The 13,359-nt window shown below is 42.1% G+C and overlaps 1 protein-coding gene across 1 annotated transcript in view; it reads right to left on the bottom strand.

Moving 5' to 3' along the window:
- Positions 1-11,028, bottom strand: part of LOC129708933 (acidic mammalian chitinase-like) — a 41,508-nt gene extending 30,480 nt beyond the window's left edge. Inside the window, exons 1-5 of the mRNA XM_055655007.1 lie at positions 10,849-11,028; positions 9,652-9,681; positions 9,125-9,329; positions 6,454-6,510; positions 5,293-5,458 (exon numbers count right to left, since the gene is read on the bottom strand). Of these exons, the coding sequence (XP_055510982.1) occupies positions 5,293-5,458; positions 6,454-6,510; positions 9,125-9,329; positions 9,652-9,681; positions 10,849-10,864 (474 nt within the window). The 5' untranslated portion in view covers positions 10,865-11,028. The remainder of the gene's footprint in view (positions 1-5,292; positions 5,459-6,453; positions 6,511-9,124; positions 9,330-9,651; positions 9,682-10,848) is intronic.
- Positions 11,029-13,359: the final 2,331 nt, after the last annotated feature.

The following is a 13,359-nucleotide window of genomic DNA, read 5'->3' as shown; positions in this document are numbered from 1 at the left end:
GAGATAACAGTAACAAAATTGTAATCATCCCTGTAATTATCCAAGACATATCCATATCCATAAACAAACTTCCAAAGCAACAACATTTAATATAAGTCTCCTGAAACCAGTGGAGGAACATGTAATATTAAAAAATTGCAACCTACTTACATCACCTGTCCTGAAAAAGCCAGTTAAAATCTGTTGGGAAGTATTGGAAATTCTCCTTAGCTTTTAATAGGTCGCAATTCAAACAAATCTCAGTGGGATAATAATATAACACCATGCAGTCCATGTTAAGTTTGGAGCTAAGAACAGACCTTTCAAATTCCAACATAAATTAATAATTTATTAAAACAATCATTTGTTATACTAATAAATAACATAGGTTCACAAACTAACTATCTTCTTCGCACATATCAACAGTTACAATACAAGTCTGGTTACTGGCTAACAAATTAAAAAATGTTAGTAGCAATTAAAAATGCCATTATCTCTGGTGCACCCCAAGAATTTATCCCGTATGCTGTCCTAAATCTCATTCATCCCGGCCCCCCGGCACCATCATCTGAAATCACAGCATCAGTTGATGACAGCCATCATCAACTCAATTGACCTTCCAGCACTTTTGTTAGAATGCTGATCAGACACGCAGCAGGTCATTGAGAAAGTTCTTATTGTTAAACATCGGGAAGACCCAACTCCTAGCTTTGCCTTCCCAAGCCCTTCTTACTTTCAGCAGATATTCCTCCCATGATTCTCCATTAAAGCTTAGTGATTTGCTAGATCTTTGACCAATCATTCTGGAATCTTAAACTGTCCAGCGTAAATTTAGGTTAATAATCTCTGCATATTACTAAAACTCTCATCTTGTTTGTTTGTTTGTTTCTATCCATCCATCCATCTATCTATCGATCCATCTATCCATGTTTTCCCATGTGATCCTGGACCTACGCCAAAACGGAACATGATTGCGGCAATTTTGTTTTTGCACCACATTAATCACAATTGTCCCATGGTTATTTTGTGTCAAGTTTCGTTCAGATTGGTGTTATATTTCACAAGTTAGACATTTTTTAATTTACGAAACCCCAATTTAAGAAATTCGTCCCTGTGCTTTCAGCTATGATGTCATAAGAGGATTGTAGCCCTGCTCGCAACATTGTTGCTATCCTAGTACACCGAGCCCTGCTAGCTCTAGTAGGTGCAAATGCATTTTTCTTAAAGTCACAGTATACTGAATGTTTTTGAAAGTTTAAAGTGAGGGAGGGTGAATAAGGCAAAATAAGCAGCCCATGTGCAGTTGGGGGCTATGGGTGAGTGGTGGAATATTGCGTTGTGGGAATGGGTTGCATTGGGGAAATGGGTTGCATTGGGGGAATGGGTGTGTGGCGGAACACTGCGTTGGGGAATGGATTGCGTTGGGGGAATCACGCCTCCCATATGATAGGGACCCAACGGGTCCCACCTGGTCTAGAGAAGGATTTGCACTGGCAGTTAGGCAATTACAATGTTTCTATCCCAGAACACTGAGTCCTTCACAGCAAATGTCCTTCAGGGAAAGAATCTGCCAGCCTAACCCAGCACACCAAAGTTTAATGATTAGATTTGGATAACAAAACATGGCCTTGTCGGTGGCACCTACATCATATTAAAAAAAAATGCAATTGCACTAAGATTTAAAGTTTAAAATGAGGGAGGGTGAAAAAGAGCTGCCCTGCACAGTTGGGGGCTACGGGCTAGTGGTGGAATATTGCACTGGGGAAATGGATTGCGTTGGTGGAACGGGTAAGTGGTGGAATCTCACGTTGGGGAAAGGATTGCGTTGGGGGACCATGCCTTCCGTGGAGGCTATGGGTGAGTGTTGGAATATTACGTTGGGGGAACGGGTTACATTGGGGGAATGGATGAGTGGTGGAAATGAGTTGCGTTGGGGGAACGGGTGAGTGGTGGATTATTGCATTGGGGAACGAGGCACAATGGGTCCCACTTGGTTTAGTGAAACTCTAAACATTTGATGGAACAATGTCATTATAACATCAACCATACCAGTGTCCACCCTTGCACCACAGAATTGTGCAGAACATAAATGACACCATGTCCATATCGACTATTAGGCCTAACCTCATAACCTGGTGTCAAGACAATATTTCCCTCAACGCGAGCAAGACGAAGGACATTGTGATCGATTTTAGAAAGCAATGTGGTGCACATCCCCAGTTTACATGGATGGCACCGAAGTAGAGATGGGTGGAATATCACCAACAACTTGTCCTGGACTAGCCATATCAAAGATAAGCCCAAGAAAGCACACCAATGCCTCTACTTCTTTAGAAGGCTTAGGAAGTTTGCCATGGCCCCAACAACTCTCACTAACTTCTACAGAAGCGCTGTAGAAAGCATTTTATTAGCATGCATCTCAGCATGATTTTGGAACAGCTCCATCCAAGACCACAAGAAATCGGGGAGAATAGTGGACACAGCCCAGACCATCTAGCGAGCCAAACTCTCTTTCATTGACTTCATTTGCATTTCACACTGCATCAGCAAGGCCACCAGCATAATCAAGGATGAACCGCACCCCGGCCTCACCTCTCCCATCAGTTAAGAGGTACATATGTGTGAAAACACATATTTCCAGATTCAGGGAGAGTTTCTTCACAGCTGTTATCAGACTGAGCCATCCTGACACCAACTAAAGAGCAGTCCTGACCTACCATCTACCTCATTGGAGATGCTCCGATTTCTTTAATCAGATTTTACCTTGAAATGAACGTTATTCACTTTATCCGTCATCTGTACACTGTGGACAGCTTGATTGTAATAATGTATAGTCTTTCCGCTGACGTGACAATAACCTAAACTGCTTAAATTTGATGGAATGATGTCAGTAAAACCCTAACCATAGCAGTGTTTACCACAGAAATTGTAGAGAAAATAAATGTCAACTCATCAATGCTGACTGTTACGCCTATCTAATTTATCCCATTTTTCTCCAATAAACCTAAATGCCTCTTGGTTTTACTTATACAAGTATCTATCATAATGTATTTTTACAATTATAAATGGATCTGCCTCTATCACCTATGATTGCGTTGGTCACAATGATACAAATAGTGACCATCTTCCCCATCTCTGGGAAAAAATCTCTTGCTTATCTGTGCCACACATGATTTTATAAACATCTGGAATGTCAACCCTCAGCTCCCTGCACACCAGTGATAATAAAACCAGCCTATTCAATCTCTGCTGATAACTAAAGCCCTCCATTCCAGGAAACATCCTGGTGAATCTCTTTGCACATTCTCCGTACCTGCTACCATGTCCTTCCCCTAACGTAGTGACGAGAACTGTACATAATACTCCAGCTGCTGTCAAACCAATGCTTTGTACCATGGCAACATAATGTCTCAACTATCATACTCAATGTCCTGAATAGGTTCATGAGTCATAGGGCAGAATTAGGCAATTCAACCCATCTAGTCAGATCAGCCATTCAATCTTGGCTGATTTATCTTTCCCATTGAACTCCATTCTCCTGCCTTTAGACTTTGACACGTTCACTAATCAAGAAACTGTCAATATCAGCTTTAAAAATACCCAATGACAGCCTCCACAGCCGTCTGTGGCAATTGATTCTACAAATTCACCATCCCCTGACTAAAGAAATTCCTTCATATCTTTAGAAAAGATAGTGGCGATTAGAATGAAGTTGCCATGGAGAGTCGCGAGAATTCACATGCCGCACGCGAGTCTCCAAGATGTCATAATGGGTGGCCAGGAGGTTGGAGGTTCTCATAGGTTGTAGCCGGTGCTGACCGGTGAATTTCATTGGCTCACTGGGAAAAAAAGGTAAGCAGTAGTTTTCAGAACCAAGGATAACCGACCGGTAATGTGAAATGTCCGCCGAGCTTCACACCCGTGTATCTCTGGCTTCTTGAAAGTTATCTCCACTCCTTCTTCCCCTATCTTTTAAGAGACTTAATTTCGTCTGATTAGGCAGATTAGGAAAAGGGGAGATGCAACGAGACCTGGGTGCCATGGTACACCAGTCATTGAAAGTAGGCATGCAGGTGCAGCAGGCAGTGAAGAAAGCGAATGGTATGTTAGCATTCATAGGAAAAGGATTTGCGTATAAGAGCAGGGGGGTCCTACTGCAGTTGTACAGGGTCTTGGTGAGACCACACCTGGAGTATGAGAAAATCATTTTTTACAGAGTGGTGAATCTGTGAAATTCTCTGCCACAGAAGGTAGTTGAGGCCAGTTCATTGGCTATATCTAAGAGGGAGTTAGATGAGGCCCTTGTGGCTAAAGGGATCAGGGGGTATGGAGAGGGCAAGTACAGGATACCGAGTTAGATGATCAGCCATGATCATATTGAATGGCGGTGCAGGCTTCGAAGGGCCGAATGGCCTACTCCTGCACCTATTTTCTATGTTTCTATGTCTTCATTACTGCGCCAACCTTCCTGTTCATTGCAGTGTGTGTCTGTATCCCCTTGGCTTTGTACCGTGTCAATTTTTTACAGTGCTGCCCCTGCTTGCCCTGCCCCGCGCCTGCATAACTGGCTAGTGAAGGAAGATATGTGTGTGTGGGTGTGTGTCTCTGTGTCTGTGCGCACGAGACTTGCCAGTCGCCGGCAGCCCGCTGAAAAATCACCTAAGTGGGACAGGCTCATTACTATCAATTCACCTGTAAAATTAATCTTTTGGGAATCTTGCACCACCACTCCCAAGTCCCTTTGCACCTCCAATTTCCGAATCCACTAACCATTTAGAAAATTACCTATGCCTTTATTCCTGTTATTAAAGTGCATGACTACACACTTTGCTACGCTGTATTACACCTGCCACTTCTTTGCCACTCTCCCAACTTGCCCAAGTACTTCCGCAGGCTTGTTGCTTTTTCTACACTACCTCTCCCATCACCTACCTTCTCATCATCCTCAAACTTGGCCACAAAGCCATCAATTCCCGTCAGGCAACCATACCAAATGTCTTCTTCACTATCTATACACCTGTTTCACCACATTCTAGGCTATGTTCTTTTACCCCAAGATCCCTCTGCCAACACTCCTGAGGTCTTCCCATTTACTTTATATGTCCTACTACAATTGGACGTCCCAAAGTGCATTACTTGGTACAAACAAATCTGGGACATTTACCAAAATAATAATTTATATTTGAACAATTTAATCTGTAAGTTAAAATTAAAAATGGCACACACTGTCATAAGATTAATAACACTTCATAATCAATAATCAAGCAGCACTGCTCATTTAACATAATTTAATCTGAATATAGATTTATTTACCTTTACCAATGCTGTGAAACGCTGTTTATTTTCTGTTGGATTTCCAGCGGAACCTGGATATTCCCAATCCAGATCAAAACCATCAAACTGGTACTTCCTCACAAAACTAATCACAGAATTGATAAATCCTTGTCTATTTGCCAGAGTAGACACCATGCTATTAAAGCTGAGGGAGAACCCAGAGCGGGAGAAGGAAATAATAAGAATTGGTCAAATTATTTAATTGACATTTGTAAGAATGTAAACAAACTTATGTTGGTGACATATTTGATTGAAAAATACATGTAATTAGATAAAATTACATATTTTCCAGACAAAAATGCAGACTGTGGTTTAATACATACTTTTTGAAATATAAATGCTAGGTAAATAAGAAACAACTACTTTTAAATTGATTAATACTATAAGCTGTCATTAAGCATAATTGTGGTTAGCTCTCGGTCTCCCTTATTAAATGGCATTATACGAAAACTGTAAATTTGATTCTAAATTTAGCACTAGATCTGTTCAGATACCTGCTTCATTCAGACAATGTATGAAAAAGGGAGATCAGTGATGGATTCAGTTGCCACCACTTTAATTGCATCCACCCTCTCCTCAAGTATTTCAGAAGGAATTAAATAAGATCATGGATGAAGCTGGATAAAATAGTCCCGGCTGCAGCTTACTATTATTACTTTGTTATAATTTGATAATAACCTGCTCTCATATAATGCTTTGTAAAACTGAGACATGGGGAGGGATGATTGAAAAAATGGATCCTATTTGATTCCGATTTCACAACTTTATGTACGACCCGTTTCACATCGACTCCCCCTTCCTTCCCCACCCAAACCCTAAGTATTCACATTCAAAGTGCTTTAAACCCGAGCTCAACAGTAATTGGGTTGGGGAGAGTTGGGTAGAAGAGAGAAACGGTTAGTTTGCAACACATGCACTGGGATAGAAAGTTAGAAAAAAAATAATAGTAAAAAAAAAAAATAATAAAAATAAAAGTCTGCCGCAAACATAAATGGGACCTCCAGTCCTCTGACCGAGCTACTTCAATGATTTTGACCTCTCTAGTGGTATATATTTAAAATCTTTTACAGAAAAATATTATGAATACTTGACATCTGTTACATTTATATAGTTTGTTAATGTGCATGAATGCATACTTACAGTGTAGAACCAAAAGTTGCCCCTCCTATTGCCAGCAGTGTCTTCAACTTGGTATTCCTTCAAGCAATAAAATAATTTTCAATATATAGGGTTGGGTGTTTATGCGTGCTATTTTCGTGATATTTATTTAGTTGTTTATCTTTTAATATTTTACCTTGTATGTATCGTTAGCTTTTAGAAATGTTTGAATGGTGCACTGACTGGCTGACATTTTTAAATTTTATTGTACATGGCTCATGTTACAATGACAATAAAGAAACTATTCTATTCTATTCTATATTCAAGTGTGTTTGTGTGTGTTTTGCATGTTCTCCCTGAGTGGGTTTCCTCCAGATACTCCAGTTTCCTCCCACATCCCAAAGACATGTGAGTTTGTAGGTTATTCGGACTCTGTAAATGGCCCCTAATAAGTAGGGAGTGGGATAACATAGAACTTGTGTGAATGGGTGATCCATGGTTGGCTTAGTGGGCTGAAGGGCCTGTTTCCATGCTGTACCCATAATCAAAATGAGCCCCAGGTCTCTGCCAACCCAAAATGTGCCTCAAGTCTCTTTTATCCCAACAGCACATGAAAACAACCAGTATCTTTGCAGATCTTGAGAATTACTCAAACCCATTATTGGTTTATCTTGAATTCTTTTCAATTCCCAGATTGAAAGTTTACCTCTGAATTCAAAACTGAAATTGTATCATGCAAATCTACTTCCCTAATTAGCAATATTAGTAGATAAATTAAAAAGTAATTAATAGATTTACTATCATTCCCAGAAATTATTACCAGCCCCTATTTGGTAGAAAGGTACCAGTGCACACCTTTAATCAATACTAGATTAAGTTAGACCTGTTGGGTCCCTGTCATACGGATTCCACCACTCACGCATAGCCCCCCCCCCAACTGCGCAGGCGCAGCTAATTTTCCCTCATCCCCAGCGCTCCCTCCCCCTCTTCTTTCCCCTCCCCAATCCCTCCCTCTCCTTTCCCCTACCCTCGGTCACTCTCTCCCTTTCTCCATAACTCCTTATCCCCCCTCTCCTCACCTCCGCCTATCCTCCTCCACTATCCCTCCTCACTACCCTCCATTCCCTCACCCTCTATTCCCCCCCTCCCCCCTCACTTCCTCCCTAACCCCTCCTCTCCCTCAATCCCCCCGCTCGCTCCCTCGTCACCTCCCCAGGTATTTCCCACTCCCTAACTCCCTCACTCCTCTCCTTCTATTCCCCTTCCTCCCCCACTCTACCTCCTCACCTCCCCTACTTTCCCCCCTGTCCCTCCCTACCCACTCCTCTCCCTCAATTCTCTCCACACACTCCCTCCTCACCTCCACAGGTCTCGAGGGTGTCGCTCCTTTCCGTCCATGCGTGCCCAGAGCCAGCTGCGCCGTCGGTCTCAGAGCTAGGCTCAGCGCCCAGGCCTCCGATCGGCACTGCCTCTCCCCAACCGGTCTCTTCCCATCCCCGCAGCCCCAACCCGAGCCCCAGCGCCACATCCCCACGGGCCCAGAGTAGCAGTAAAATGCTGTTTTAAAATCTTACTTGTATCGCTGAGACAGACAGAGACATAAAGCCAGAGAGAGATAGAGAGATAGAGCCAGACGTAGACAGAGACAGACTTAGACACAGAGACAGACTTAGACACAGAGACAGACTTAGACACAGAGACAGACTTAGACACAGAGACAGACTTAGACACAGAGACAGACTTAGACACAGAGACAGACTTAGACACAGAGACAGACTTAGACACAGAGACAGACTTAGACACAGAGACAGACTTAGACACAGAGACAGACTTAGACACAGAGACAGACTTAGACACAGAGACAGACTTAGACACAGAGACAGACTTAGACAGATGTAGCCAGCGAGAGAGAGAGTGCGAGAGAGCCAGAGACAGCGAGAGAGAGACTAGACCTGTTCGGTCCGTCACACGAGATGCCTGGTCGTCCAACGCAATATTCCACCACTCACCCGTTTCCCCAACACGTCATATTGAACGGCGGTGCTGGCATGAAGGGCTGAATGGTCTACTCCTGCACCTATTTTCTATGTTTTTATACCATCCCAAAAGAAAGCACTGATTATTATTTTATCTGATTATTACTTGTTCTCACAAATGGAAACACTTTTTCTCACAGAGAGTTGTGAGTCTGTGGAATTCTCTGCCTCGGAGGGCAGTTCTCTGGATACTTTCAAGATATATCCCCTGACTCCGCTATCTTTAAGAGCCCTATCTAGTTTTCTCTCTATTCAAGAGAGAGCTAGATAGGGTTCTTAAAGATAGCAGAGTCAGGGGATATAAGTAGAAGACAGGGACGGGGTACTGATTGGGGATGATCAGCCATGATCACATTGAATGGTGGTATTGGCTCAAAGGGACGAATGGCCTACTCTTGCACCTATTGTCTACTTTTTCAAATTACAGCGTAGAGATACTGCTCAAGATGATTTTTGGGTAACTCTACAAATTCTTGCATAAATGACTTCCCATTCAGGAAAGTCAGAAACATTAAAAACGTGTTCTATATTAAACAGCACTTTTACCCCTACTTTGAAAACATAAGGAATTTAAGAGGAACAATAGAAGTACAGAAGATAATGTTTGATATGGGAAAAAGACACGAGTTGCAACTTTTATTTTGGAAAATAACTATAAGGAATGCATGTTTACTCACTTCAGTTTCAGATCATTAAATATTTTGTACAACGATTCATCATTCCATTCGACTTTCATAACTTTATGATTTGTATCCATTTTGACAAAAGCATACACCAGATGGGTGCACAGAAAAGGGTCAATCTCCTCAGGCATGTAACGACCAATCCCAGTTCTATACTGTGCCCAATTTGTGAAATAACAGACAAGTTTGAAATTACTGCCTAAAATGGAAATATTAAAAAATAAATGTAGTACAATATTTATGCAGTTGACAGCAAAATCAATCAGTATTTAACCTGTGTTTTCTCTACAACGATTAAAATTTTACATAAGATCTCTTCTGTTCAACATAACCACTTATTTTTTGACGATTACTAAAATTATTTAAACAATGCGTACTGTTTTAAAATGTTCCCATAAATATTTAAATACCTGTCCAATATGCAGATTCTGAGTTTATTGTTTAACCATTTACATTCTAAGAAAAAAGAACGTTGAGGTATGAAGCACTGTTTTGCATTTGCGAGCAATATTGTGACTCACCAAGTTGCAATTGAGATAAAATGACGAGTCCTAAAAGAACAAAGGAGAAAAATAAGCAGAAAATATGTTATGTTGATTTTACCAATCCACAATGTAATCAACAGCCTATCACTTTCAACAAGACAAGACTTGATTTTTTTTTTGCACATGGGGAAAAACTGGACAAGTTCTGAGTGAAGGTCAGGGATCTGAAATGTTAAATGTTTCTTTTATCAAAGATATTCCATGACCTGGTGAGCATCTTCAGCAGTTACTGTTTAATATTTCCACACTCTGGAGTTCTTTGGGGTTTATTTTTTAATTCCATGTAATTTACTGCAACTTCTCTTCCAGGAATGGCTGGAATGAGGGAAATCTTCTCCTCTGATGAGAGTTTTAATTGTCTCTTTTAAATAAGCACAGTAGATAAACATAATGAACAGGCTGATCGGCCTTCAATGTCTCTGCCGAACATGATGCCAAGACCATCACTTATTTGCCTGCACATAACCCATATCCCTCCATAATAAACATTTGAAGTCTCTTTGCAGTATTCAGGAAATTTGACCTGAAAGGGACAGCTTTTCATCTTGACCAAAACCATCTATGACCTTCCCTTCTTAGGGTAACACAACGGGCAACAAATATCACGCTTGCTAATAATATCTACGTTCCAAACTAAACATTAAAAAACTACAGGCATTACATATCCACTACTTGTCTCCACTGAACCTGACTGTGGCCATGGGGACTCTCAGAAGGATAACTAAGGTTCCAGTTGCATTTCACTCACAAAACTGGAGCTTTAATCTATGGATCTAATATGTATAGCAGTATAGACACTTCTACAATGCAATTTATTTGTGTCATTTGGTTTCTGCAGTCATACACACAAGAAAAAGAACCAATACACAACACAATTTACACAAACATCCATCACAGTCACAGTGAATCTCCTCCTCACTGTGAATGATGGAAGGCAAAGTCTTATCTATACAAATAAACTAAATATTCGTTGTGTTGCCTTCGTTTGTCCATTTACTTTGTCACTGAACGTTTGGTGGAGCTAAGAACGCCACCAAAAGTTCACACTCTGCAGCAGCATGTAATTGTATGTGTGGGAGGGAAGGAACTGCAGCTGCTGGTTTACACCGAAGATAATGTATGTGTCATTTGTTCAACGCTTACTTTTAGTTATTTTCAAAAAAACATTCTTACCAAAGAGGCCAAACATTGTTCCAGCGTTTTGATGCAGTGTTATTATTATTATATTCGCTGTTTCCTCAGCGGGCACCGGCCGCTCGCGCCTCTCCTCCTCGACGGCCGGCGGACATCCACCGCTCCCGCCAAAACCCGGCGCGTGCGCAGAGCCGGCGGGACGCGCACACACCCTGTGCCGCGCATGCGCAGCGGCGGCCGGGAAGAAGCGGCGTCGTCGTCGTCGTCGTCGTCAACTGGTCTACAACCGCCTTTTTACACAAACATCTTTTCACTATCTCAAAAAAAAAACCACCCACTTGTATCTTCGGCAGTTATAATATACCAATAATAAAACCGCAGTGACGTAAACAGATTAAATAAGTCTGAAGAAGAGTCCCAACCAAAGATACTCGAGGAGCTCCTCTAGTATCTTTGGTCCCAACCCCAAACATCTGAACATTCCCACCACTGATTCTGCCTGACCCGCTGAGTTCCTCCAGCACTTTTTGTTTTGCTGAGATTCCAGCATTTGCAATTCTTTGCGTCTCCATCTAACGGTGCAGATGCAGTGAGCATTTATATGCAGTCTTTAAATTGAGCATTTTAATGGGGTTCCATGCTCTGCCCCAGTTCCTGGTTGCTTTTGGTTCCATTGCCTATTATTCGCGTACTATGTTTCCAGTCTATCCCAACGGATTCTCCTCTCGGATTCTTACTCACACTGCCAAGCTGCTCTAAACTCTCTCCAAAATCATCACATTGTTCCTTTGCAAAGTATTAGTTCCGTTTCAGTTGCAGTGTAACACATTTGACTTGTCCTGGTCTCATCTGTCCCGTCCTTAGTTTGTAGTAGTAATACTAGACGTTCTGCTACCCTCAAGGGTAGGGAAAGGATGTGTACCTTCTCCAGTCACCTTCCTTGGATCACAATTGATCAAACATTACCCAAAACATGTCAGAAGTCAGCTTTAGCAGATTTGGGTGCAACCATATCATAACTAGAGTTTTCTTCAGTATAGGGGGGTTGCACGTAAGGTCACCGGGTCATAGGGTTTGACGCACAGAGCCGCTCAATCCATCTGGAGGACATCGCAGCTTCTGGTATGTTATTAACACACAAAACGCGTACTTTCCTACCTGCTAAAAATCGCCAAAATGGTGAATTTTTTGCGCTGTGAAGAATTGTGGAAGTCGGGGTAAACGTGAGAGACATGTACCCAACTTCAGAATTCCAAAGGTGAAACGAAATGAAGGTAAAGAGAAGCGAGAGCTGAAGGGAAAACAACAGCTTGGCGAACATTGGCCGTGCAGATATCGAAATTGAAAATATTGGGAATTGTCGCGTTTGCTCACTGCATTTCATCAACAGTATGGCATTATTTGTGTTTTTTCTTGATTCCTTTGGTATCTAAAAAGTCTCAGAAGTGTAAATTTTTTAAATCGCCTATGGTTCTGAAGTGGGTTTTTACATGCAAAAAGAAAACGCTTCTGAAGCTAGTTATCATTAAACAAATCTCCAGACTTACGAGTGGTATGTGGAAAAGTAAAGGGCCTGTCCCACTTATGTGTCCTTGGCACGCAAATTACGCGGCCTCGTTGAGCCGCGACGGTCGCGCGAGATTTATGCATACGCACAGCCGTCTGGAGCGCGTGACGTCATTTGAAAATGTAGAGAAGCAATGGGTGATGTTTCGTGTCGAGACTCTTCTTCAGTCTGAAAAGGGTCTTGACTTGAAATGTCACCCATTGCTTCTCTCCAGAGATGCTGCCGGTCCTGCTGAGTTACACCTGCATTTTGTGTCCATCTTCAATTTTCTTGGCCCCGCTCTGGGAGAAGCCCAAGCCAATTAACCTATAAACCCGTATGTCTTTGGAGTGTTGGAGGAAATTGTATATGATAAAACCCACGCATGGGAGAACGTCCAAACTCTGTAGACAGCCGTAGTCGGTATCGAAGCCGGGGCTCTGGAGCTGCACGCGCTGTAAGGCAGCAACTCTACTGTGCTGCCCACGAGGCTTACTGTGGGTGCTCATTGTATAGAACTCTTAATAATAATTCTGTAGTTACAAGGAGAGATTAGAAAGGCTGTGTATATTCTTACTGGAACCTCACTTAGGTTGGGGTGACTTCACTTAGGTTTATATGATGAGGGACATCATTGGGGTAGTTGGAATTTTATCTCCAGTGTAAGGCCGTCTACAGGAGGAATTTAAAGGACTGAGAGGTCAGTTTTTTTTGCCCAGAAGGTAGTGAAAAGCTGCCAGGGGTTGGATGGGTTCAGATATAATTAAAATGTTTAAAAAGCATTTGGAACAGATATAATGAGGATTGTGGGATTGTAGACTGGAATTCTCTGCCTCAGAGGGCGGCGGAGGCAGTTAGGGGATATGGGGAGAAGGCAGGAACGGGATACTGATTGGGGATGATCAGCCATGATCACATTGAAGGTGCTGGCTCGAAGGGCCAAATGGCCTACTCCTGCACCTATTGTCTATTGTCTATTGGCTTAATGCGGGGAAATGCTTTTT

This window comes from Leucoraja erinacea, chromosome 24 (assembly GCF_028641065.1).
Source record: "Leucoraja erinacea ecotype New England chromosome 24, Leri_hhj_1, whole genome shotgun sequence".
NCBI lineage: Eukaryota > Metazoa > Chordata > Chondrichthyes > Rajiformes > Rajidae > Leucoraja > Leucoraja erinaceus.
Note: the sequence above shows the minus strand (reverse complement) of the source record. Positions and strands in the feature narration are given on the sequence as shown.